Source organism: Oncorhynchus tshawytscha, linkage group LG10 (genome assembly GCF_018296145.1).
Source record: "Oncorhynchus tshawytscha isolate Ot180627B linkage group LG10, Otsh_v2.0, whole genome shotgun sequence".
NCBI classification, from domain to species: Eukaryota; Metazoa; Chordata; class Actinopteri; order Salmoniformes; family Salmonidae; genus Oncorhynchus; species Oncorhynchus tshawytscha.
The window spans coordinates 43,140,530-43,165,742 of NC_056438.1; the positions used below are offsets into that span (position 1 = coordinate 43,140,530).

Genomic DNA, 25,213 nt, shown 5'->3' on the forward strand with positions numbered 1-25,213 from the left:
AACTTAAGCATTATGGAACTTCTATTGATAAAATAAACGTCACAGAGCAAATAAGACATTCATGCTGGCCAAATTCGAAACTCATTGACCTCCATACAGAAACTCCTTGCTTGGTGGGCGACAAAACAGCACCTGCTGGAGGGAGACAGATTTTCCGTCAAATTGGGCTACTCCTGTCCTCTTCCTCTGATATAGCCCTCTGAGTTGTAGGGTTTTGATTAGATGGGTTACACTTTTCGTCAGATTTTCGTAGCAGGTTATTATAATTAACGAAGCAGGTTAGAATAATTAGGATAGGAAGAGGATTAGGCTGAGCTAAAATGCCCCCCAAAATAACTTTGGACAACAATTTGACAAACGCTGTACCCTTTCTAGCCCTGACCGAGTTGTAGGGAAAATATGTGTATGGGCGGGGCAAGTCAATCCGGGAAATTGCTGACCCCCAATGTAACCCTAAAGGATTTCAAAAATGGCGGAGGTAGGAAGGAAACTCCAATAAATATCCGGGATAATAAAAATGTTTTAATTTATAGAGTTGATTCTGGCGGGTGCACTTCCCAAATGAGAAGCAAAAAATATGTCTTAAAAATACGGAGAAGAGATATACATTTTTAAATGTTAAACTTGTCGCGTTTCCATAAGTTGTATTTTTCAAACTTCAGTTTAGCGATGCTGGCTAGCTTCGTAGCTATGCTAAGCTATCTAGCTATAGTTGGCAGACTGCTAGCGTTAACGTTACCCACTCGAAAATATAGAATTTAATATTTAGAGTGCTATTGTATTTTTTTGACCTGGTGGTATTCTGCATATCGATAACGAAGCTAGGTGGCTAACTATTTGGATAACTAACTTAGCTAGCTAAAGTTAGCTGAGGCAGAGGCTAGCAAATAGCTAACGTTAGCTAGCTAATCATTCATACCTAAGTGTCTACATTGTGAGAACAACCCACTTGTTTATCAAAAACGACTTTAGCCATCTCCTGAAATTGATGATATGACTTGTTTCAATTATGGCCTGATCAGAGTTCTCTCCGTGCTAGAACCAGCTAACGTTAGCTACAGTAATGTCTATTCTACCTTGGCGTTGGCCAACAAGGAGCCAGGCATAAGTTTCAGGCGCGCTTTTAGTTTGACTTCCACTTCCATCCACTACCCAGACTGATGATCAGTTTGCTGTATTGTAGGTAGTTCATATTCATGTTTTTGTTCAGGCCTAGGTTGCCTGGAGACGATCTTGACCTCATCCAGAAAACAGCATAATTCACTGACAGTATCTCTGAACCGTATAGCAAAGTTACAGCTACATGTTTTGGCATCAACCGTAATGTGTATCTGTATCTGGTTGTGATTAATTTTGTTTTGTGTTTTAGCCCTCCGTTGGGAGTACGAGCCCAGGTAAATATTGTTATTTACAACTGAGAGAAAGGTGTATGCTCATTTGAATCCCTCATTAAATCATTAACATGCGTGCTTCACCTGCATTGCTTGCTGTTTGGGGTTTTAGGCTGGGTTTCTGTACAACACTTTGAGATATCAGCTGATGTAAGAAGGGCTTTATAAATGCATTTGATTTGAAGTAAAATTGGGCTGAACACACCACGCTAACCACATTTCGAGCCACTGTTTTTATGCGAGTAAAGTCATACCATATAAATAATAATCATGACAGCAGTGATGGATCAGTGGGTCCCAAACTGTGGGGCGCACGAGGGGCTGCCAACAATAGGGGTGTGAACAGCTTCTATTTTTTTTATTGGTCACATACACATATTTAGAAGATGTTATCGTGGGTGTAGCGAAATGCTTGTGTTCCTAGCTCCCAACAGTGCAGTAGTATCTAACAATTCACAACAATACACACATCTAAAAGCAAAAAAATGGAATGAAGAAATATATCAATATTTGGGTGAGCAATGTCGGTGTGTCATTGACTAGAATACAGTATATACATATGAAATGAGTAAAGCAGTATGTAAACATTAAAGTGACTAGTGTTTTCCGTTTTTAAAGTGGCCAGTGATTCCATGTCTATGTACATAGGGCAGCAGCCTCTAAGGTGCAGGGTTGAGTAACCAGGTGGAAGGCCATCAGACTGCTATTTAACAGTCTGATGGCCTTGTGATAGAAGCTGTTTTTCAGTTTCTCAGTCCCAGCTTTGATGCACCTGTCATGGCCTTCTGGATGAGAGTGGGGTGAACAGGCTGTGGCTCAGGTGGTTGATGTTCTTGATAATCTTTTTGGCCTTGCTGTGATGTCCGGTGCTGTAGGCATCCTGGAGGGCAGGCAGTGTGCCCTGGTAATGCGTTGGGCAGACCACACCACCCTCTGGAAGGTCCTGCGGTTTGTGTCATGAACAGTGCTTGTGCCCATAGAAATAGATGTGGCGTACGGAGGTGGTGAGAGATGTTCCCCAATGCTGGAAGAGGGGCCTGATTGATGCAGTTTAGGAACCCCTGATAGAAACAGGAAGTTTCTGTACAATTTTAATAAATACTGACAGATCATTTGTTAATTTGACATGGTGGGATCTTTTTGTGTCAGTAAAATGTATTTTGCGAGAATAGGTGGTGGAACCATGGAGTCAAACGATGATATGGTGTGTGGTCCTCCCACTACGAATCGGGAAAGAAACCAAACAGTTTATTAGGCTACAGATGAAATAAGTTATGAACTTCTCAGGCTGGTGAAAGTGCAAGGTGATGAGCTTGATGCTCCTTTCCAATAAATATCGAGGGTCTTATTCTGTTGACATGATCGATGCTTGACTGCCGTTTAATAATGAAAAATATTCTCGCTCTTAGCCATAACAATCTCATATAGACTGGCCTACCTGCACTGTATTGGCGAGCTGTTGCCTAGAGCGCACATGCCAAGACCAGAGTAAGCACATTTGCTATTTACCGCAACAGTTCGTGGCTAAACTATCGGTGGAGTTGAAAATGCGATGGAAACGCATTGAACTTTAGATTTTTATTCAGTATATGACAATATACATTTAGCAGATTTTTATCTGCAGAATATCCGTTTGGTGGAAACGCACCACAGGTGGGAAAATTTGCATAATTTCTTTATGCGACTTTTAAAATGTTTGTCTGAAAATCTGTCACCAATTGGATGGAAACCTAGCTTATGTCATAATATTGTTTGTTATAGATCATGTAGCACTTTATCAAGTATCTCCTCAGTTTCCCGGTGTGTTTTTTCTTAGGAGGTTCAGCAGACGACTATGAGTTTGATCCTTCAGCAGATATGCTCGTTCACGACTTTGATGACGAACGCACACTGGAAGAGGAGGAGATGCTTGAGGGAGAGACCAACTTCAGCAATGAGATTGATGACCTTGCACGGGTGCGTCTCAACATAATTTCTTCTTGTGATTTGAAAGTTATCCAGGGTCCTATTCATTAGGCACTGATCGGAAGAAGATGGACTGAAACAGGGAGGGACTACCCAAACTTGTCCAATAGGACACTTGTTTTTGTTTTACGTGCAGAATGTTTTGCTACAGTGAATGCTCTAATGAATACAACCCTGGGAACAGTAACCTTTTAGTTATAGATATAGACAATTTGACCCCTATTATTGTAACGTTATACCAGTGATTTATGTCAGAAGGCAACACTCACATATTGATAATGTGAAGCTAGCTAGTCTGTATGTGCAACAAAAGTTGTTTTTGTTGTTCCATTTGTGCCATAGGAGGGAGAGATGCCCATTCATGAGTTGTTGAGTATGTACGGATACGGTGGTGGTTCACCTGCAGATGGAGAGGAAGAAGATGAGGAAGACCTAGAGGATGATGAGTTAGAGGATGATGAAGAGGAGGAGGAAGAAGAGGAGCTGGACAATGATGAAAGCAGCAGAAGCACTGGTGAGCTGAAGAGGAGTAAGGTGGGTGCCATGAATCTCCTGAAATAACAGGGAAAGCAATCGACATACTCATAAAGAAGGAATGCTTGTTTGCACCTTATTGTACTAATTTGATTGTTATAAATCAATACCACATATTCTGTAGCCAACAAAGTTTACAAAGTTTACATATTTAGTCAGAAATGTATACGACACTGAACAAAAATATAAAGGCAACATGTAAAGTGTTAGTCCCATGTTTCATTGGCTGAAATAAAATCCCAGACATTTTCCATATGCACAAAAAATGTTGTGCACAATTTGTTTACTACTTTGTTAGTGAGCATTTTTCTTTTTCCAAGATAATCCATCGACCTGACGGGGGGCACATCAAGAAGCTGATTAAACAGCATGATCATTACACAGGTTCACCTTGTGCTCAGGACAATAAAAGGCAACATTAAAATATGCAGTTTTGTCACACTGCAAAGCCACAGATGTCTCATGTTTTGAGGGAGTGTGTAATTGGCATGCTGACTGCAGGAATGTCCACCAGACCTGTTGCCAGAGCATTGAATGTTAATTTCACAACCATAGTCCACCTGCAACATCGTTTTAGAGAATTTGGCAGTACGTCCAACCGGCCTCAACGTTGTGAACTGGGTGGTGGTGGTTGGGTTATTGTATGGGCAGACATAAGCGACGGACAACAAACACAATTGTATTTAATCGATGGAAATTTGAATGCGCAGAGTTACTGGTATGAGATTCTGAGGCCCATTGTCGTGCCATTCATCAGTCGCCACCACCTCATATTTCAGCATGATAATGCATGGACCCATGTCGTAAGAATCTGTACACAATTCCAAGTAGCTGAAAATGTCCCAGTTCTTCCATGGCCTGTGTACTCGCCAGACATGTCACCCATTAAGCATGTTTGGGATGCTCTGGATTGACGTGTACGACAGCGTGTTCCAGTTCCCACCAATAGCCAGCAACTTTGTACAGCTATTGAAGAGTGAGACAACACTCCACAGGCCACAATCAACAGCCTGATCAACTCTGCGAAGGACATGTGTCATGCTGCATGAGGCAAATGGTGGTCACCAAATACTGACTGGTTTTCTGATTCACACTTCTATCTTTTTTAAGGTATATGTGACCAACAGATGCATATCTGTATTCCCAGTCATAAAATCCATATATTGGGGCCATATGAATTTATTTCAAATGACTGGTTTCGTTATATGAGCTGTAAGTACGTAAAATCTTTGAAATGCGTTTATATTTCTGTTCAGTATAGTTACAAATCTGCTGATAGTATTTAAAATGCTGATCATACTTAAAACATGCGCGCATGACTGCTAAATGGCATATATTATTATATAATAGATGCATCTAGGCAGCTTTGATGCTGATTCCAATGTTTCTATGAATGAATGGCAATTTTGTTGTTTCACAGGGGCGTTTTTGACTGTAATGCACCATTGGTGACTAATCTGTGTGTAACTCCGTGATGTGTGTGTGTGTTCAGACCGAGAGGGTGAAGATCTCTTCGGGACTGGGGAACGAGAACCAGTTGTCCAACGAGGGTCACACGCGCTCCATCAAATCCCACTGCACGGCAGAGCTGATACGTGGATCACAGAAGCTCAAGTACTTTGAAAGTAAGCACCTTTACTTCCGTCACGAGCAATGTTTTTTAAAATGTATTCTTGTGTTGGATAGTTTGTGAGATCTTGTTCTATGTGTTTTAACCCAGTGGTTCAAAATGATAACTAATATGTCTCAGTAACCAGGTTTCCATCCAACCTTTTTATGTGAGTAAAGTACATGTAGGATCAACATTTTATCTGCAACAAATACATTTGGTGGGAAAAGGCGCATAGTGTTTATGCGGATTTTAGAATATTCGCATGAAATTCTGTCGCCAATTCGGATGGAAACCCAGCTAGTGAAAAAGAGTCAAAATGCCAAATCTTGTTTCAGATAATGATGCAGAGGAAGAATCAGAAGACGAAGATTATGTCCCTTCTGATGATTGGAAAAAGGTAAATATTTAATCATTCGTTAGATATGGTAGTTCTAACCTTAAAGACATTTTATTCATTTGAAGCACACTTTCGATTCGTGAAACTAAACAATTGTTTGTTTGACCTGGACAGGAAATCATGGTTGGTTCCATGTATCAGGCTGAAACGCCCTCTGGCCTTTGTAAATATAAAGACAATGAGAAAGGTAAGGTGTTATGTTTGCAATTACAATGCACTGATTAAGTTCAAGTGAAATATCTTCCAATCACAGAGGTAAATGGGAAGTAAAATGTATTTTTTTTCCTTCTCTCTTTCTCCCCCTCTCTCTTTTGTTCACTCGTGCCAGTATATGAAAATGATGACCAGCTTTTATGGGACCCTGAGTTCCTTCCCGAGGGCAAGGTTGTGGAGTTTTTGACGGAGGCGTCAAAACGAACAGGAGAGGAGAAGGGAGTGGATGCCATCCCTGAGGGATCCCATATCAAAGACAATGAGCAGGTATGAAGACCACCACAGTCGAGCTGACTGGCACACCAAAGAAAAAAAACGATTCGCAACGGAAAACCTTGTTTATTGGAAAAGTTTAAGCCTTCACATTTCACTGTTCCAAAACTTTATGCCATCTACAGTTGAAGTCGGAAGTTTACATACTTAAGTTGGAGTCATTAAAACAATTTTTTCAACCACACAAATAGAACTGTTCGGCCATAATGACCATTATGTTTGGAGGAAAAGGGGGAGGCTTGCAAGCCGAAGAACACCATCCCAACCATCAAGCATGGGCGTGGCAGCATCATGTTGTGGGGGTGCTTTGCTGCAGGAGGGACTGGTGCACTTCACAAAATAGATGGCATCATGATGAGGAAGGAAAATGATGTGGCTATATTGAAGCAACATCTCAAGACATCAGTTAAAGCTTGGTCGCAAATAGGTCTTCCAAATGGACAATGACCCCAAGCATACTTCCAAAGTTGTGGCAAAATGACTTAAGGACAACAAATCAAGGTATTGGAGTGGCTATCACAAAGCCCTGACCTCAATGCTATAGAAAATGTGTTGGCAGAATGGAAAAAGCTTGTGCGAGCAAGGAGGCCTACAAATCTGACTCAGTTACACCAGCTCTGTCAGGAGGAATGGGCCAAAATTCACCCAACTTATTGTGGGAAGCTTGTGGAAGGCTAGCCAAAACGTTTATCCCAAGTTAAACAATTTAAATGCAATGCTACCAAATACTAATCTGACCCACTGGGAATGTGATGAAATAAATAAAAGCTGAAATAAATCATTCTCTCTACTATTATTCTGACATTTCACATTCTTAAAATAAAGTGGTGATCCTAACTGATCTAAAACAGGGAATTTTTACTAGGATTAAATGTATGGAATTGTGTGAAACTGAGTTTTTAAATGTATTTGGCTAAGGTGTATGTAAACTTCTGACTTCAACTGTTCTAAACAAGCACTATTACCATAAAAGACTTCAGTATGCACTATTGTCTGTAACCGTCTTCTTTACAATGTTGTCTTTCCATAGGCGCTTTATGAGTTGGTCAGGTGTGAATTTGACACAGAAGAAGCTTTAAGAAGACTGAAGTTTAATGTGAAGGCAGCTAGAGGTAAGACCAGCAGTGAAATTATTTGAACTTTCTCTTGATTTCAGTCAAATATCTGTCATATTTTCTCGTAATTATCTCACCAGGCATGTATGGCTTATTGAAGTATTTTGATGATAAAGGCTTTTCTTGGGTTACTTGTGTCTTGTTCATAGCATCCTACGCCTGGGACCTGTAACATTTTCATGGTTTTTATGATATTTTATTTGAACGCGGCAGTTGTCATGATGTTAACTCTTTCCCTCTGTCACAGAAGAGCTGTCTGTGTGGACAGAAGAAGAGTGTCGATATTTTGAGCAAGGACTAAAAGCTTATGGGAAAGACTTTAATTCCATACAAGCCAACAAGGTAAACTATGTTTATCTTAGAGATATCCTATTATGTTTGCTACAGTATTTGATTGAAAAGTATATTGACATTAAGAATAATACTAATCTTCATGTTGATTTGAGAGTTGCATGTGTGTTTTTTTAAAGCAATCAGGGTTGGGGTCAATTCCATTTGAACCTCATTCAACTTTCGTGAGGAATCGAAAATCAGTTTATGAATTGAAAAGCTACTCGTACATTTTCATACGTTTTTTTCTTCTTCTTTTTTCAATTCACAAATTGCATTTCGACTCATCCATCATAGACTTGACTGGGGAGTTGAAATTGAATTGAGTCCAACTCTGAAAGGCGATGGTAATAATGGCTATCTCGTTGTCTGCTGATATTACATTTTTCAGGTGAGAACTAGGTCAGTAGGAGAATGTGTGGCCTTTTATTACATGTGGAAGAAGTCTGAGCGTTATGATTTCTTTGCACAGCAAACCAGGCTGGGGAAAAGGAAATACAACCTTCACCCCGGTGTCACGTAAGTATTTTCACCAGACCAAGTACTTTTCAAATGCTTTCCCAAATGTTTCAAATATATTTGATTAGTCAACAAATTTGTTATGTTATACAATTCAATATATTATATAACATATAACGAAGAGAGTATATGGGTCTTTCTATAAATAATGGGGCCAATGTGTGACATTAGGATCAACATTTTAAAACGGGTTGAAACAAAATGAAAAAATATTTGTATGCAGTTCCACATGAATTTAGAGGAATATATGCGAATTAGCCCATAACTCCACCTTTCCAATATAGGCCTAGGACTATACATCCTTTAAGCAGGGTTCATAGAGACATTGGCAAGTCAAACTCAAATACTTTCAGGGACTTCAATTACTTAATTGTGATTTAAGGACCTCAATGTTATACAATTGTACATATAGGGCCTAATAGAGAACCCCCCCACCCCATCAAAAAGGCCATTTCCACTTTAAGAATAATGGATTTTTTAAGGCTTTGCCAATGCATTGATATTCAAATGATTATTACATTCTAAAATATGTGAGGATAATATGGACTTGCCTGACTAAATAGTTTGGATGCATGCGTGGAGATCTTCCTGTAGCCTATTTTTTATTTATTTATTTATTTTACCTTTATTTAACCAGGTAGGCAAGTTGAGAACAAGTTCTCATTTACAATTGCGACCTGGCCAAGATAAAGCAAAGCAGTTCGACAGATACAACGATACAGAGTTACACATGGAGTAAAACAAACATACAGTCATTAATACAGTATAAACAAGTCTATATACAATGTGAGCAAATGAGGTAAGAAGGGAGGTAAAGGCAAAAAAGGCCATGGTGGCAAAGTAAATACAATATAGCAAGTAAAACACTGGAATGGTAGTTTTGCAATGGAAGAATGTGCAAAGTAGAAATACAAATAATGGGGTGCAAAGGAGCAAAATAAATAAATAAATAAAAATTAAATACAGTTGGGAAAGAGGTAATTGTTTGGGCTAAATTATAGGTGGGCTATGTACAGGTGCAGTAATCTGTGAGCTGCTCTGACAGTTGGTGCTTAAAGCTAGTGAGGGAGATAAGTGTTTCCAGTTTCAGAGATTTTTGTAGTTCGTTCCAGTCATTGGCAGCAGAGAACTGGAAGGAGAGGCGGCCAAAGAAATAATTGGTTTTGGGGGTGACTAGAGAGATATACCTGCTGGAGCGTGTGCTACAGGTGGGAGATGCTATGGTGACCAGCGAGCTGAGATAAGGGGGGACTTTACCTAGCAGGGTCTTGTAGATGACATGGAGCCAGTGGGTTTGGCGACGAGTATGAAGCGAGGGCCAGCCAACGAGAGTGTACAGGTCGCAATGGTGGGTAGTATATGGGGCTTTGGTGACAAAACGGATTGCACTGTGATAGACTGCATCCAATTTGTTGAGTAGGGTATTGGAGGCTATTTTGTAAATGACATAGCCAAAGTCGAGGATTGGTAGGATGGTCAGTTTTACAAGGGTATGTTTGGCAGCATGAGTGAAGGATGCTTTGTTGCGAAATAGGAAGCCAATTCTAGATTTAACTTTGGATTGGAGATGTTTGATATGGGTCTGGAAGGAGAGTTTACAGTCTATAACCAGACACCTAAGTATTTGTAGTTGTCCACGTATTCTAAGTCAGAGCCGTCCAGAGTAGTGATGTTGGACAGGCGGGTTGGTGCAGGTAGCGATCGGTTGAAGAGCATGCATTTAGTTTTACTTGTATTTAAGAGCAATTGGAGGCCACGGAAGGAGAGTTGTATGGCATTGAAGCTTGCCTGGAGGATTGTTAACACAGTGTCCAAAGAAGGGCCGGAAGTATACAGAATGGTGTCGTCTGCGTAGAGGTGGATCAGAGACTCACCAGCAGCAAGAGCGACCTCATTGATGTATACAGAGAAGAGAGTCGGTCCAAGAATTGAACCCTGTGGCACCCCCATAGAGACTGCCAGAGGTCTGGACAGCAGACCCTCCGATTTGACACACTGAACTCTATCAGAGAAGTAGTTGGTGAACCAGGCGAGGCAATCATTTGAGAAACCAAGGCTGTCGAGTCTGCCGATGAGGATGTGGTGATTGACAGAGTCGAAAGCCTTGGCCAGATCAATGAATACGGCTGCACAGTAATGTTTCTTATCGATGGCGGTTAAGATATCGTTTAGGACCTTGAGCGTGGCTGAGGTGCACCCATGACCAGCTCTGAAACCAGATTGCATAGCAGAGAAGGTATGGTGAGATTCGAAATGGTCGGTAATCTGTTTGATGACTTGGCTTTCGAAGACCTTAGAAAGGCACGGTAGGATAGATATAGGTCTGTAGCAGTTTGGGTCAAGAGTGTCCCCCTTTGAAGAGGGGGATGACCGCAGCTGCTTTCCAATCTTTGGGAATCTCAGACGACACGAAAGAGAGGTTGAACAGGCTAGTAATAGGGGTGGCAACAATTTCGGCAGATAATTTTAGAAAGAAAGGGTCCAGATTGTCTAGCCCGGCTGATTTGTATGGGTCCAGATTTTGCAGCTCTTTCAGAACATCAGCTGAATGGATTTGGGAGAAGGAGAAATGGGGAAGGCTTGGGCGAGTTGCTGTTGGGGGTGCAGTGCTGTTGACCGGGGTAGGAGTAGCCAGGTGGAAAGCATGGCCAGCCGTAGAAAAATGCTTATTGAAATGCTCAATTATGGTGGATTTATCAGTGGTGACAGTGTTTCCTATCTTCAGTGCAGTGGGCAGCTGGGAGGAGGTGTTCTTATTCTCCATGGACTTTACAGTGTCCCAGAACTATGTGGCCGACGCAGGCACACATAATAAACCATGAATAGCGGCAGCATTAATCTCACTTTCGCTGTTTTTATAATGAGAAAGCGACCAAAACCTAGCAACGTTTTGTAATAGAAGGATCTGTATGGAAAGCGAAGTTGAAGCCAGCATTAGATGTTGTCGTCCTAATTATAACCTTACATGCTTTTAACGCAACGGAGTAGTGCGAAACCTTTCAAGGAACGCGGCGGGAAACAAATGAAAGCGTCCACAAAGACTGATCAAAAATGAAATCACAGATAATTATACGGGAGCATGAGAACTTATAATTTATGACTTTTCAAGCACGAAATTGAGGAAATGTCTGATTTTCAAGGTAGGCCTATTCCAGTACTTGCATTTCTGAATTCAAGTAGACTACTTCAAGCGACTTGTATTGTTTAAAATTGCAGGTGTAACATGGAATCCAACATTTATTTGTCGTGTTATTTAATTACCAGATCATATTGTGAAGTAGGCCACTACTAGGCTGTCATTTGTCATTAATATCCAGAATAATTTATAGGAATAGCGTTGGGTGTTGCGCAATAGTCTATCCTACACAATTGCACCCAGGAGACTTGGGTGTCCAATCCGAGGCACAAAAACAAAAAACATGACCTTCATACTTTCTCTGTTAAATCCAACGAGACCCGGTTGTAAATCAAGCAGACTACAACAGATGAACATCAATTTGCTAGGGATATTAGATCCAACATGTATCCAGGCGCCACGGTCTTCACCGATGTAACAAATGAGACAAATATTCTTGACATTCCATGCAAACACCTTTTTTTCCAGCACTTGGGCTGTGTTGTTGCATTTTGCGTGCGCTATCACAACAGCTGTTCGTCACTTGACTGTCATTCAGAAATGTTCACCCCGTAACATGAGACACGAAACGTTACGTAGTTACACTGGATTTCTGAGATCGCTATACAAAAAGCTGTCCGACAACTAGATCCAGGGTTCTTACAGGGTTTAAGTTCAATGTCTAATTTAACCGATTGATGCTTAATATAATATATAACAATAACTTATACTGCCATAAATGCAAGGACAGAAAACTGTTTTGTCACACGATTTTGGTTTTAAATGAATTTGTGAATTGTGTTTAATATAGATGTTTCCCCTTTACAGTGCATGGTGTTACAGCCTGAACTCAAAATAGATTTTCTCACATCTACACAAAGTACCCCATAATGACAAAGTGAAAATGTGTTTTTAGGAATTTTTGCAAATGTATTGAAAATGAAATACAGATCTCATTTTCACACCCCTGAGTCAATGCTTAGTAGAAGCACCTTTGGCAGCGATTACAGCTGTGACTCTTTCTGGGTAAGTCTCTTGTTAAGAGCTTTGCACACCTAGATTGTTCAACATTTGCCCACTTATTCTTTTCAAAATTGTACAAGCTCCGTCAAATTGGTTGTTGATCATTGCTAGACTACAATTTTCAGGTCTTGCCATAGATTTTCAAGTAGACTGAAGTCAAAGCCTTAACTCTGTCACTCAAGAACATTCACTGTCTTCTTGGTAAGCAACTCCAGTGTAGATTTGGCCTTGTGTTTTAGGTTATTGTCCTACTGAAAGATGAATTCCTCTCCCAGTGTCTGGTGGAAAGCAGACTGAACCAGGTTTTCCTCTAGGATTTTGCCTGTGCTTAGCTCCCAGTCCTTAATGATTACAAGCATAACCATAACATGATGCTGCCACCACTATGCTTGAAAATATGGAGAGTGGTACTCAGTAATGTGTGTAATTGGATTTTTCCCAAATATATTATATAGTATTCAGGACAGAAAATGAAATGCTTTGGCACATTTTTTTGCAGTATTCCTTTAGTGCCTTGTCGCAAACAGGATGCATGGTTTGGAATATTTGTATTCTGTAAAGCGGGTGTATTCAACACGGTGTATAGATACACCACCAAAAGTGTAATTGATAACTTCACCACGCTCGAAGGGATATTCATTGTCTGCTTTTTTTCCCATCTTTACCCATCTACCAATAGTTTTCCTTCTTAGCGAGGCATTGGAAAACCTCCCTGGTTTTTGTGGTGGAATCCGTTTGAAATTCACTGCTCTACAGAGGGACCTTACAATTAATTATCTGTATGTCTGGGGTAGTCATTCAAAAATCATGTTGATGCTCATTTTTACCCTTGAACTTATTTAGGCTTGCCACAACAAAGGGGTTGAGTACTTATTGACTCAAGAAAAAAATTCAAAAAACATAATTCCACTTTGACATGGGGTATTGTGTTTAGGCCAGTGATGACAAAATCACAACAAAATGTGGAATAAGTTAAGGGGTGTGAAATCCTCACTGGTACCCTAGTTTAGAGAAAGACCCATATTCAATTAAATGTAACTTGTCATGAATGGATGTTCCATGTCACTAATACATATTCAAAATGTGTGATAACCTTTGTTTTGTGAACCATACCTACTGTTGACACTGTTCTAGGGGTATTAATTAAATATCCTTTTAACACTATAATGCTGAGCTGATATGTGCAATGCTGGTAGGCTCTAGTTGATGCTGACTGTGTGGTTGGTTGTCTACCCCATGTGTCTCAGGGACTACATGGACCGGCTGCTAGACGAGACGGAGAGTGTCACTTCCAGCCGGGCGGCCTCGCCCCCTCCCACCACCTCAAACAGTAGCACCAGCCACTCTGAGAGGGAGGACGGCAGCAGCAGCCACAACGGTAAGGGAGAAATATACTCAGGGAACATGAAATGCTGTTAAAACGACTGGGAACATATGTGAATTCTTGTGAAGACCCTACATAATTCATGACGTCAGCAGCTCACTCTTATCTTTCCTCCAATAGGTGTAGTGAGTCAAAACTCTGGCTCTGGAGAAGGTTCTCAATCGTCCACGGTGGCGAATGAAGTCAAAGCAGAACCCGCCCAGTCCAACAGGCCCACTGACAACCACCCCTGTCTGGATGCTTTCCCTGCTCCCACCGCCTCGGACAATGACTCCAACGACTGCGAGGCGGCGGCCGTCGTGCCCAGCCACAACAGGAACGGCTCCCTGGAGCCCCACCATGCCGACGGTCACTACGATGAAGATGCGCTCCTCTATGACAGGCCGGCTAAGAGGTGCCGGACGGAGGCGGAGTCACTGGAACAGGGGGAGCCGGAACCCTCCAGAACATCGACGACACTCCAGCAGGAGGACTGATGATAGATGACGACCCCTTCTCAGAGGTCAAAGGGCACAGAACCAAACCTTTAAAAACCATGGTCGTATTAATTAGTGCACACGGAAGCAAAACATTTAGCAACGGAAAACAAAAACTAGCGTTTCTTATTGGACAAGTTCAGGTAGTCAATCCCTGTTTCCTTCCTTCTGTTTTCGTCCGTTTAGTGGCTAATGAATACGACCCGTACTAACCAACCAAACCCAGCTGGGCCACACCAGCAAACGGAGGGAGTGCAGCGGCCTGATTGTAAAGGGGCACAACATACAGCCCTGCCTCGTCCCCCATCCAGCAAAACCTCCAACGCTCCACACATCCAAAGTACCACAGTTCCTGAACTCCTACCTATTACTTCCACCACAATACTTCATACTGATTCTTCTACTCATTCTCCTTATTCCCTTTTTTGGAGAGACCGATCTCAAATTTGTACGCTCAATGCTTTTTTCCTATTTGTATTAGAATAAAAATCAGCTGTGATATTTTTTTACGTGAAATATATTTATATATTTTTTAAAGAAATGTATTATGATTGATGGGTATTTGCTGTCCTAGCCATTTGAAACCAGGAAATCGAAGGGGTTCTATGTAGAGGGTTCTAGGTCTTCGACAGGGCAATAGATAAGCAGGCACACTGTTGCACTTTCATCCTTGATTTTCTTTTTGTTGATATTGAGTGGTTAACGCAACACTGCTGAACGACATCATTGCTTATTTGCAACTTGATCCCCCATATGCCGTAGCCATGGATATTTTTTAATTGCAAGAAATGAACTAATGGGAGTGTCTGTCCCGAGGTTTGTTTGTGTAAAGCGTCTGACATCAGTGATGTCCTGTGGAATGCATCGGTTTGAACGCTATAATTTTCTTAGGCTTTCATGTTTTGTTTTTTGATTTTAGACAGTAAGTACACGTGTAAAGTTTGTATAGATTTGATGTTGTACAATTATACTTTTTGATAACTGTCTAATCTCTCTGTTTTATGGTCTCTCCTTGTTGCTCCGAGCAGAGCTGTTCTAAAGTAGTCATTCTTATTTCCCAGACCCATTTTTTTTCATCTGGTGCATTTGGACATTTTTTGCAGCAAGATGTTTGACAATGACTCCATGTTAATGGGAGATGTGCCGTGATGCTTTTTGAAACCGGAAACTGGTACCAGTAATGTTTCTTCTCACCTGCCATTACCTGCAAAGTTTCATGATGGCCTCTGTAAGCAAGCTCTTGTTACAAATTGTAATTGAAGAACTTGACTGTAATCTTCAAATGTGAAGGACCTCCATTTAGTTCCAGTGGAGGCTTCTTAATAACAAGACATTGTTTTGAGAACTTTATTTTGTTACAGTAGCCTTTGGTCTACATTCACAAATGGTAAAACAAAATTGTTGATTAAAGTATGTTTTCCTGACATGAATTAAAGTGAAGTGTATACCAAGACTGGCTGTGACAACGGTGGCTATATTTAATAAATGTATTCAGACTGGTGACCTGTTATTTCATGATTTTCCTGTGGCCTAACTGCAAAATAGGCACTTTAATGATAAATTGATTTGAATTATGTGGGGGAGTTTTCATACATTTTTCATTAATGTGACAGGAAATTAAACCTAGCAATATTTCAAATATGCATGTAACCAACATGAGGTTTAAAATGTCAAACATAGTAAAAAAAAAAGGAAAAGCGCTTTGCTTAGAAATTAGGTTCACAAAAACATTTTTGAATAAACAGGTCGAGAATCAGAGGCACATTGCAGAACCGACAAAAGGCAATTTCCCAGAAGTTTGTGGAGATAGCATTCATGCTAAACACTGTAGATGTTGGCTCAAGAGGAAAAAACATTTACAGTACTATGTGTCTTATTGAATTCCAGCCATAGTTACTGCATTTACTTGATTAGGCACAAATCTTCAATAACGCTGATGATGATTAAGAATATGTTGAAATAGTGGCCAAAGGTAAATAAATGTCCGACATACACGTACGTCTTACAAAGTCCAGCCCCAACCTTCCAGTGGCACCCCCATTTCAAGGTTTTTCTGTTGAAATGACAAGGAAACATTTCAGAAATGTCCATATAAATAGAATAGCATTAACTATGGACCAAATCTAGGATTTCAAGCACAGGCCTTTTTGCTATGCCAATGGGAAAGTTGAACAGCTGTTTTTAAATCGAACATACTTTACATAACAGTACCATTTGGAGAAGAAAATAAAACATCTGTCAAAAATGAACAATACCAAGTCCATTTGTTTTCACACGCACGATTTCTAATCTAATTTTCCTGGCTAATCGTTTCACTTTGCTTACTTGATTGTTCATCTGTGAATGTGATGTAGGAGTACACCAGACTGCCAGCAATGCTAGGGAGACAAAGAGAAGGACGCTCAAATTAAACTCTCACGGCATCTCTTCAGTCAATGACATAAGGAAAAAAACACTTCAGTATATGGGGCTGAGACCTGTCAGTAGTAAGAGTCGGAAGTAGAAAAGAGAAGGTCCGTACTTTCAGAATTAAGCCGAACGAAGAACGTTAATTTACCTGATGTTTAATCCAATAAAGTTGACCCAGGTGAAAATATAGTCTCCGCCAAAGACCATACCAAGATAAGTGACTAAAATATTCTGTGGAAAGAAGTAAAACAGCAGTCAATACTTTAGTCACGACAGTGTAGAACTACGTAAATGCTGTAACTGTAGTGTTGTAGTGATAAAGAAACAACAGTGATGGCTTACTTTAATACAGCCCACTATGGTGGTGGTCAATGCAGAGTTATGCTGAGTGCAAAGCACAATGGAGTACATTAAAACAAAGCTGCCAAAACAGAGAACAAAAGACGCTATGAATTAATCATCCGTCTATAATAATGAGCTTTGTTAAACATGACTTATTTCATTCTGAAGCAATGTTGACACTAATTGCGGTTGAAAATGTTGTGCAGCTTCTAAAAATAAAAAAATAAACTATGACTACCGAATTGTCCAACAATTATTCTTATAACAAGAATACAATGCACAATATTAAAACTATTGTACAATGAATCACTCGTCCCAGACCATTATCGCAGTGAAATCTTATACCAGGTATACAGTGCATTCGGAAAGTACTCAGACCCGTTGACTTTTTCCACATGCTGTTACGTTACAGCATTATTCTCAAGCAACACACAATGCCCCATAATGACAAAGCGAAAAACAGGTTTTTGGAAATGTATTAAAAAACAGAAATACCTTATTTACATAAATATTCAGACCCTTTGCTATGAGACTCGAAATTGAGCTCAGGTGCATCCTGTTTCCATTGATCATCCTTGATATGTTTCTACAACTTGATTGGAGTCCATGTGTGGTACAGTCAATTGATTGGACACGATTTGGAAAGGCACACACACCTGTCTATATAAGGTCCCCCAGTTGACAGTCCATGTCAGAGCAAAAACCAAGCCATGAGGTCAAAGGAATTGTCTGTAGAGCTCCGTGACAGGATTGTGTCAAGGCACAGATCTGGGGGAAGGGTACCAAAACATTTCTGCAGCATTGAAGGTCCCCCAAGAACACAGTGGCCTCCATCATTCTTACATGAAATAAGTTTGGAACCACCAAGACTCTTCCTATAATAGCTGGCCACCCGGGCCAAACTGAGCAATCAGGGGAGAATGGCCTTGGTCAGGGAGGTGACCAAGAACCCGATGGTCACACTGACAGAGCTCTAGAGTTCCTCTGTGGAGATGGGAGAACCTTCCAGAAGGACAACCATCTCTGTAGCACTCCACCAATCAGGCCTTGATGGTAGAGTGCCCAGACGGAAACTACTCCTCAGTAAAAAGGCACGACAGCCCGCTTGGAGTTTGCCAAAAGGCACCTAAAGGACTCTCAGACCATGAGAAACATGATTCTCTGGTCTGATGAAGCCAAGATCGAACTCTTTGGCCTGAAAGCCAAGCGTCACGTCTGGAGGAAACCTGGCACCATCCCTATGGTGAAGCATGGGGGTGGCAGCATTATGCTGTGGGGATGTTTTTCAGCGGCAGGGACTGGGAGACTAGTAAGGATTGAAGGAAAGATGAACAGAGCAAAGTACAGCGAGATCCTTGATGAAAACCTGCTCCAGAGCGCTCAGGACCTCTAACTGCTGCGAAGGTTCACCTAAACGACCCTAAACACACAGCCAAGACAACGCAGGAGTGGCTTCGGGACAAGTCTCGGAATGTCCTGGAGTGGTCCAGCAAGAGCCCAGACTTGAACCCAATCGAACATCACTGGAGAGATCTGAAAACAGCTGTGCAGCGACGCTCCCCATCCAACCAGACAGAGCTTGAGAGGATCTACAGAGGAGAATGGGAGAAACCCCCCAAATACAGGTGTGCCAAGCTTTTAGCGTCATACCCAAGAAGACTCAAGGCCGTAATTCCTGCCAGAGGGGCCTCAAGAAAGTAAAGGGTCTGAATGCTGTGATGTGATATTTTTGGAACTTTTTTAAACATTTGCAAAAATGTCTAAAAACCTGTTTTTGCTTTGTCATTATGGGGTAATGTTGAAGGAAAAAACTATTTCAGCAATTTTTTAAACAAGGCTGTAATGTAACAAAATGTGGAAAAAGTCAAGGGTTCTGAATACTTTCCAAATTTTATGAAAATATCAATACCCTCACCCCATAACACAGGAAAGCACAAACTGGAACAAAAACAGCATGTCCGACCACCCTTCAAACTCCAATGCCTTGGATAGAAACAGGAGAAACACCACAAACGTGGGGTCAGTTAAAAGGGTAACAACAATAGCCAGTAGATGTTTTTCACAGCACATAAGTTACACACGAACAACAGCCTCTTACCATTTGTAGATCCCCGGCGAAATGTGCATATGCCACTGTAGGGATGATCATAAATAAAGCGTTGTAATACAGCAGCCCATATTTTCCAAGCTCCTATGAACACATACATAACAGTGGGAAAAAACCATTAACACAACGGCAATACTTCAATGGAGAGACCCAAAGGGGCTGAGGGTATCAAATTGACACGGAATGGGTTGTCCAAGTCTGTTGTTATAGCAATATGTGTGTGGACACACCGGACCACATTGTTCATAGATATACTGTACAGAAGTCATGAAGTGTCTCAATCGGGTGCACACAACATAAAACATGAGTACCTGTACTGTAAATATACAGTGGGGTGGCCTCTCCCCATCTTTTATTATGCTCTAATACAAATATAGAACAAGTCAAGTATTCACAAAAAAAAAAAACTGTTGGACACCTACCTTGGAGTCAAGTTTCTGCTTCACATAGGCCCCATTGGCTGCAGTCAGAACATTGTTGAGCATTATGAAAACATAGCCTTGAAGATCAAAGGCCAAATCCGTGCTGTAACAGATTTTTACCAAATGAGAGATGTTTTTTTCTTCTTCATTCCTTCCATGTATTTCCACACTAAATGGGGACAATTCCCTTCTCAACAGTTTAACTACATACTAGAGACTTTGCAATGGTAAACTGAACCTGCCGGGTTGAGACGCGCTTAAAGCAATCTGGCCTCGGCACCCTAAGAGCAAGCAAGCAAGTCAAATTCTTACCTCGCAGCTACAAAGGCTCCAAAGATCATGGCAAACACGGTTGCCTTGATAGGCCCAGAGAATGTCTTTCTGTGGGGAATGAAACATGTTATTCACCCAATGAAAAAAAATGTAATGCAATCTCATTTTGAAATGTCTAATATTGGTTTCTAATATTTGAAGAGAACTTACTTCAGTAGGATTCCCTCGGCCAACATGGTTAACAAAATAGAGAATCTTCTTAAAACTGTAAACATGGGTAAACTGGAAGAGGATAAAGGATACATACAATCATACCACTGTGTTCTTCATGAGCGATTCCTCATGAAACCAGGACAACATTAAAAATACCACGATTAAGATTTTCACTAAATTAAATCCATAGAATGGTCCATTGGAGTAAGTATTGTTGATATATTTGACAATTGTATCTAACGGCATAATTCAGAAATAATTGATCAACGTTGGTATATTTATGAGATTTTGGTCTTACCCAGGCCTCCTTTAAGTGTGTAGGTGCTACAAAGCAAATATTGGCACCTGCTCTGTAATATGGCATATCAAAGTTCCAGAGCTACTTTTAGAGTTATGATCCAATTTGTTAGCATTACCCACGGAGTGAATGTGAAAATGGTTTCAAAATGTTCACCCTCTGCTGGTGATTAGCAGGATGTGCAATGATACAAGTAAAAGGAGAGCTGTGATTGCCTACTATGCCAATTTCTGTGTATAAAATGGGCCATAACAATAAAACTCGCTGAGATCCCACTCTGGAACTTTGATATTCCCATAGAGTATATTCGGTTCAGCAATATATTGAAAAATATGCCATATTCATGTTTATTTTTTCATATTCATAAATTAATGTACAAAAAAACCCAAATGCTATTGAAATCAAAAAACTACTCATACCACAGAGCAATTGGTAAAGCTTCATATGAACCAATTTCTGCTTTGTAGCATCTACAAATTAAACATTATGGAGTCTTAAATGAGGCCTGGGTAAGGCCAAAATGTTATTAATGAAATTCGGCATACAGTATTTATTACTTCTCTATTATGCTTTTAGATACAAACGTCAACAATCTTTCCTACAAAGGACAATTTCAGTTTTTTCAAATTTGTTTTACCTCTTTTGTCCCCAATTTCGTGGTATCCAATTGGTAGTTACAGTCTTGTCCCCTATGGACTCGGGAGAGGCGAAGGTCGAGAGCCGTACGTCCTCCAAAAAAACAACCCAACCAAGCCCACTTAACCCGGAAGCCAGCCACACCAATGTGTTGGAGGAAACACCGTACACCTGGCGACCGAGTCAGCGTGCACTGTGTGTGGCCCACCACAGGAGTCGCTAGTGCCCGATGGGACAAGGACATCTCTGCCGGCCAAACCCTCCCATAACCCGGACGACGCTGGGCCAATTGTGCGCCGCCCCATGGGTCTCCCGGTCGCGGTCGGCAGCGAGAGCCTGGACCCAAACCCAGAATCTCTAGTGGCATAACTACCACTGCGATGCAGTGCCTTAGACCACTGCGCCACTAAGGAGCATACAAAGAAACTATTCTATGGGTTACATTTAGCAAAAATCCCCTAAATCATGGCCTTCTTTGTCCTGATTTAGTGAGGAATCACTCTTTATTTCTATGATCTGAAGCATAAATGGTGAATATTCCATATCAGGGTCAATGAAGAAGAAAGACGTCAATACTTGAGTCGCTTGGTTCCTAGAAGTCCTGATACCTGATTCCCAACATACAGAAGCGGTAGGGGAAACATCTGCAAATACAGAATAAAAGTCTACTGTAGACACAGTAGTTGATCATGTTGAAACAGGCACACGGTTTCCATTGTCTGATGCAAGACTGGGTGTACAATCTACTCCCGAGAGAAGCCATTGTTTACCTACTTCTGAGAGGGTCTATGGTGAGAAAAACAAAATACAGCTTGGGGCTATGTCCCGCCCACTTGACATTTTCACCAATGACTGTTTTGGACATTAGGTTGTATGTAAGTCAAAGCAACGGAAGGGCCATTTAAACTGTAAAATTGAGCTCCCTTCAGCTTGAATGATGGGTTATATGGTGCATCTGGAAATGTAAGCAACAAAATGTACAATGTACATAGATTACAAAATGTACAATAGATTGTAATAGTATGCTGCTGATATAGAAAGGAATCGTCGTATCACCTTGTTTGGGATGCTCCTGTCCAAACCTGGAAACGTAATGACACCTATTGCCTTTGCAGCTCCTAGTACTAGTACTGTAGCCAGCATCTGGGGGAAAAAATGGTATGTAATAAACCTTTTATATACAACTCAATTGATGTAACTCATGAAGCGCATACTTACTTGACCGATCCCAACACATGTTGATGAGGGGAATCTGCAAACAAAAATTATTAAAATGTGACTTCAGCAAATGCATTCAGTATGACAAAGTAGGCTCCTATCTAAACTATTATGGCCAGTATCAGAGGAAATTCCCATAGACTAATAGTACCATGTAGGAATAAAGGCAGTTCTTTGGCAATAAAACATTACAGCCATTTTATTCAGGGTAAAATAATAATCACAATGACAATTCAAAGCAGTTAGTGTTTCTCTACATAAATCTGTGGTCAGCAAAAATCTTTTGATAACGTTTAATACTGTGAAAGTAAAGTACCAGTCAAAAGTTTGGACACCTACTCATTCAAGGGTTTTTATTTATTTGTATTGTTTTCTACATTGTAGAATAATAGTGAAGACAACAAAACTATGAAATAACACATCGAATCATGTAGTAACCTAAAAAAGTGTTAAAATATATTTATATTTGAGATTCTTCAAAGTAGCCACCCTTTGCCTTGATGACAGCTTTGCACACTCTTGGCATTCTCTCAACCAGCTTCACCTGGAATGTTTTTCCAACCGTCTTGGAGTTCCCAAATATGATGAGCACTTGTTGGCTACTTTTCCTTCACTCTGTGGTCCAACTCATTCCAAACCATCGCAATTGGGTTGAGGTCGGGTGATTCTGGAGGCCAGGCCATCTGCTGCAGCACTCCATCACTCTTCTTCTTGGACAAATAGCCCTTACACAGCCTGGAGGTGTGCTGGGTCATTGTCCTGTTGAAAAACAAATGATAGTCCCACTAAGTGAAAACCAGATGGGATGGCGTATCGCTGCAGAATTCTGTGGTAGTCATGCTGGTTAAGTGTGCCGTGAATTCTAAATAAATCACAGACAGTGTCACCAGAAAAGCACCATCACAACTCCTCCTCCATGTTTTGTGGTGGGAACCACACATGCGGCGATCCGTTCACCTACTCTGGGTCTCACAAAGACATGGCGGTTGGAACCAAAAATCTAACCAATGAACCAGACTCATCAGCCCAAAGGACAGATTTCCAGCGGTCTAATGTCCATTGCTTGTGTTCCTTGGCCCAAGCAAGTCCTCTTATTCGTGTCCTTTAGTAGTGGTTTCTTTGCAGCAATTCTACCATGAAGGCCTGATTCACACAGTCTCCTATGAACAGTTGATGTTGAGATGTGTCTGTTACTTGAACTCTGAAGCATTTATTTGGGCTGCAATTTCTGAGGCTGGTAACTCTACTGAACTTATATTGTGCAGCAAAGGTAACTCTGGGGCTTCCTTTCCTGTGGTGGTCCTCATGAGAGCCAGTTTCATCATAGCGCTTTATGTTTTTTGCGACTGCACTTGAAGAAACTTTCAAAGTCCTTGAAATGTTCCAGATTGGCTGACCTTCATGTCTTAAAGTAATGATGGACTGTTGTTTCTCTTTGCTTATTTGAGCTGTTCTTGGGATAATATGGACTTGGTCTTTCACCAAATAGGGCAATCTTCTGTATACCACCCATACCTCGTCACAACACAACTGATTGGCTCAAATGCATTAAGGAAAGAAATTCCACAAATTAAACTTTTAACAAGGAACCCCTGTTAATTGAAATGTATTCCAGGTGACCACCTCATGAAGCTGGTTGAGAGAATGCCAAGAGTATGCAAAGCTGTCATCAAGGTGGCTACTATGAAGAATCTCAAATATAAAATAAATGTTGATTCGTTTAACACTTTTTTGGTTACTACATGATTCCATATGTGTTATTTCATAGTTTTGTTGTCTTCTCTATTTTCTACATGTAGAAAATAACAAAAAAAATAAAAACCCTGGAATGAGGTGTCCAAACTTTTGACTGCATGTGTAAAACCGCTTTATGCCACACAACATTCAACTACATTGATGTTGGTACCCCCGAGACCGAGTAAGCAAACAACCCCACTCTGTTTTTTAGCACTGTCATTAGTGTCCAAAGTCCAACCAACTGCCCATGCATAGACTACTGTAGGCATACCTGTAACTGGTGAGGACGCTTTTGTTCACAACAACGATTAAAAACGAGCTCAGCCCGTAAAATCCGGCAGCGAAAAGCTTCAGGAACACGGCTGACCTCCCGCTCGTCATCCCTTTACTGTCATTCTTGGATACTGAGCTTTTATCCGAGGTTTTCCCTTCAATTTGCACATGTTGACGTTTCCGAACTTCCGCCATAATTCACTAAATACTACGTCATGACGATGTCAGAGGGGTTGTCTTCCAATGCGTAGGTGATAAACATTGGGCTCGTTTGAGTGGTAAGGCGAGAGCAACCGACAGTAGACGAAAGTCGAGTGAAGTCGACTCTGCGACAGCTAAAAGTCGGACACTGCAGTTGCTTTCAAACAGCAAGGCTAAGATCAGCATGACAGTGTTAACATAGCTGCTATTGTTTATAAAAGTTTGTCTGAATAAATGTCAAAATACACTCAAACTGGAAACAATGTGTGTACAGTTATTTGGTGAGAGGTCTCAAATATCACTTTTAATTTGTATTCCCTGTAGCTTTATATTTGAGCAAAATTGGTTCCTGTTTCAGTCACGTATTTAGACATTCACATTGATCAAACAAAAACACCCTAATAATTGGTTGACAAATAGGGCCTCCCACAATGCAGGCGATGGCTGCACTGTGCAGCGACTTCATCAACTGCATGAGCTTTGATCACATTTTTGTAAAGTTCATGCAGTTGACATGTAGTCGCAAGTCAGACCATTTTTATAACCATAATGCAAGTTTGAAAGACGTTGACCAACAATGGTCAATGACTTGACAAAAGTAATCCACTGAAGCGTGTCCATTGCTACAATGTAGCCACCTTGTAGGATGCAAAAGTGTCATGACAGAATGTACCCAAATGGTTCTCAACTCCAAAATGTACATCAATGGAGTTGAGCGGAGATAACTGTGGGAGGAC

At 40.9% G+C, this 25,213-nt stretch overlaps 2 protein-coding genes across 7 annotated transcripts; one reads left to right on the plus strand and one right to left on the minus strand.

Annotated features, from left to right (window-relative positions):
- Positions 1-399: 399 nt before the first annotated feature.
- LOC112260224 (mesoderm induction early response protein 1) lies at positions 400-15,848 on the plus strand. Of its 6 annotated transcripts, none has more exons than XM_042328567.1 (13): positions 400-478; positions 1,370-1,394; positions 3,208-3,347; positions 3,699-3,890; positions 5,383-5,515; positions 5,838-5,899; positions 6,014-6,086; positions 6,228-6,379; positions 7,416-7,497; positions 7,751-7,842; positions 8,303-8,349; positions 13,735-13,865; positions 13,992-15,848. In XM_042328567.1, the coding sequence occupies exons 1-13, from the start codon at positions 470-472 to the stop codon at positions 14,345-14,347; spliced, it is 1,494 nt and encodes a 497-aa protein (XP_042184501.1). In that variant the 5' UTR covers positions 400-469; the 3' UTR covers positions 14,348-15,848. The 6 variants fall into 6 exon arrangements, with proteins under 6 accessions (XP_042184501.1, XP_024290927.1, XP_024290931.1 ...); XM_024435159.2 differs by having other exon boundaries at positions 401-478; positions 7,748-7,842; positions 8,222-8,349; XM_024435163.2 differs by having other exon boundaries at positions 401-478; positions 7,748-7,842.
- LOC112260225 (UDP-N-acetylglucosamine/UDP-glucose/GDP-mannose transporter) lies at positions 15,681-24,498 on the minus strand. Its single transcript, XM_024435164.2, has 13 exons — positions 24,274-24,498; positions 22,266-22,299; positions 22,104-22,190; positions 21,624-21,691; positions 20,111-20,182; positions 19,940-20,008; positions 19,628-19,730; positions 19,197-19,289; positions 19,014-19,081; positions 17,099-17,177; positions 16,905-16,987; positions 16,673-16,725; positions 15,681-16,400 (listed from the first exon to the last, which is right to left on the minus strand). The coding sequence occupies exons 1-13, from the start codon at positions 24,468-24,470 to the stop codon at positions 16,390-16,392; spliced, it is 1,017 nt and encodes a 338-aa protein (XP_024290932.1). The 5' UTR covers positions 24,471-24,498; the 3' UTR covers positions 15,681-16,389.
- Positions 24,499-25,213: the final 715 nt, after the last annotated feature.

What these genes read in the sequence shown, in the direction of transcription:
- LOC112260224 (XM_024435159.2), top strand. An exon ending in GAAGCTCAAGTACTTTGAAA is followed by an intron (nt 5,516 to 5,837) that starts GTAAGCACCTTT and finishes ATCTTGTTTCAG; the next exon opens with ATAATGATGCAGAGGAAGAA. An exon ending in ATTCCATACAAGCCAACAAG is followed by an intron (nt 7,843 to 8,221) that starts GTAAACTATGTT and finishes TACATTTTTCAG; the next exon opens with GTGAGAACTAGGTCAGTAGG.
- LOC112260225 (XM_024435164.2), bottom strand. Translation starts at nt 24,470, where the DNA reads ATGGCGGAAGTTCGGAAACGTCAACATGTGCAAATTGAAGGGAAAACC. An exon ending in AGCGTCCTCACCAGTTACAG is followed by an intron (nt 22,300 to 24,273) that starts GTATGCCTACAG and finishes TTTTGTTTGCAG; the next exon opens with ATTCCCCTCATCAACATGTG. An exon ending in GTGCTTTCCTGTGTTATGGG is followed by an intron (nt 17,178 to 19,013) that starts GTGAGGGTATTG and finishes CTGTTTTGGCAG; the next exon opens with CTTTGTTTTAATGTACTCCA.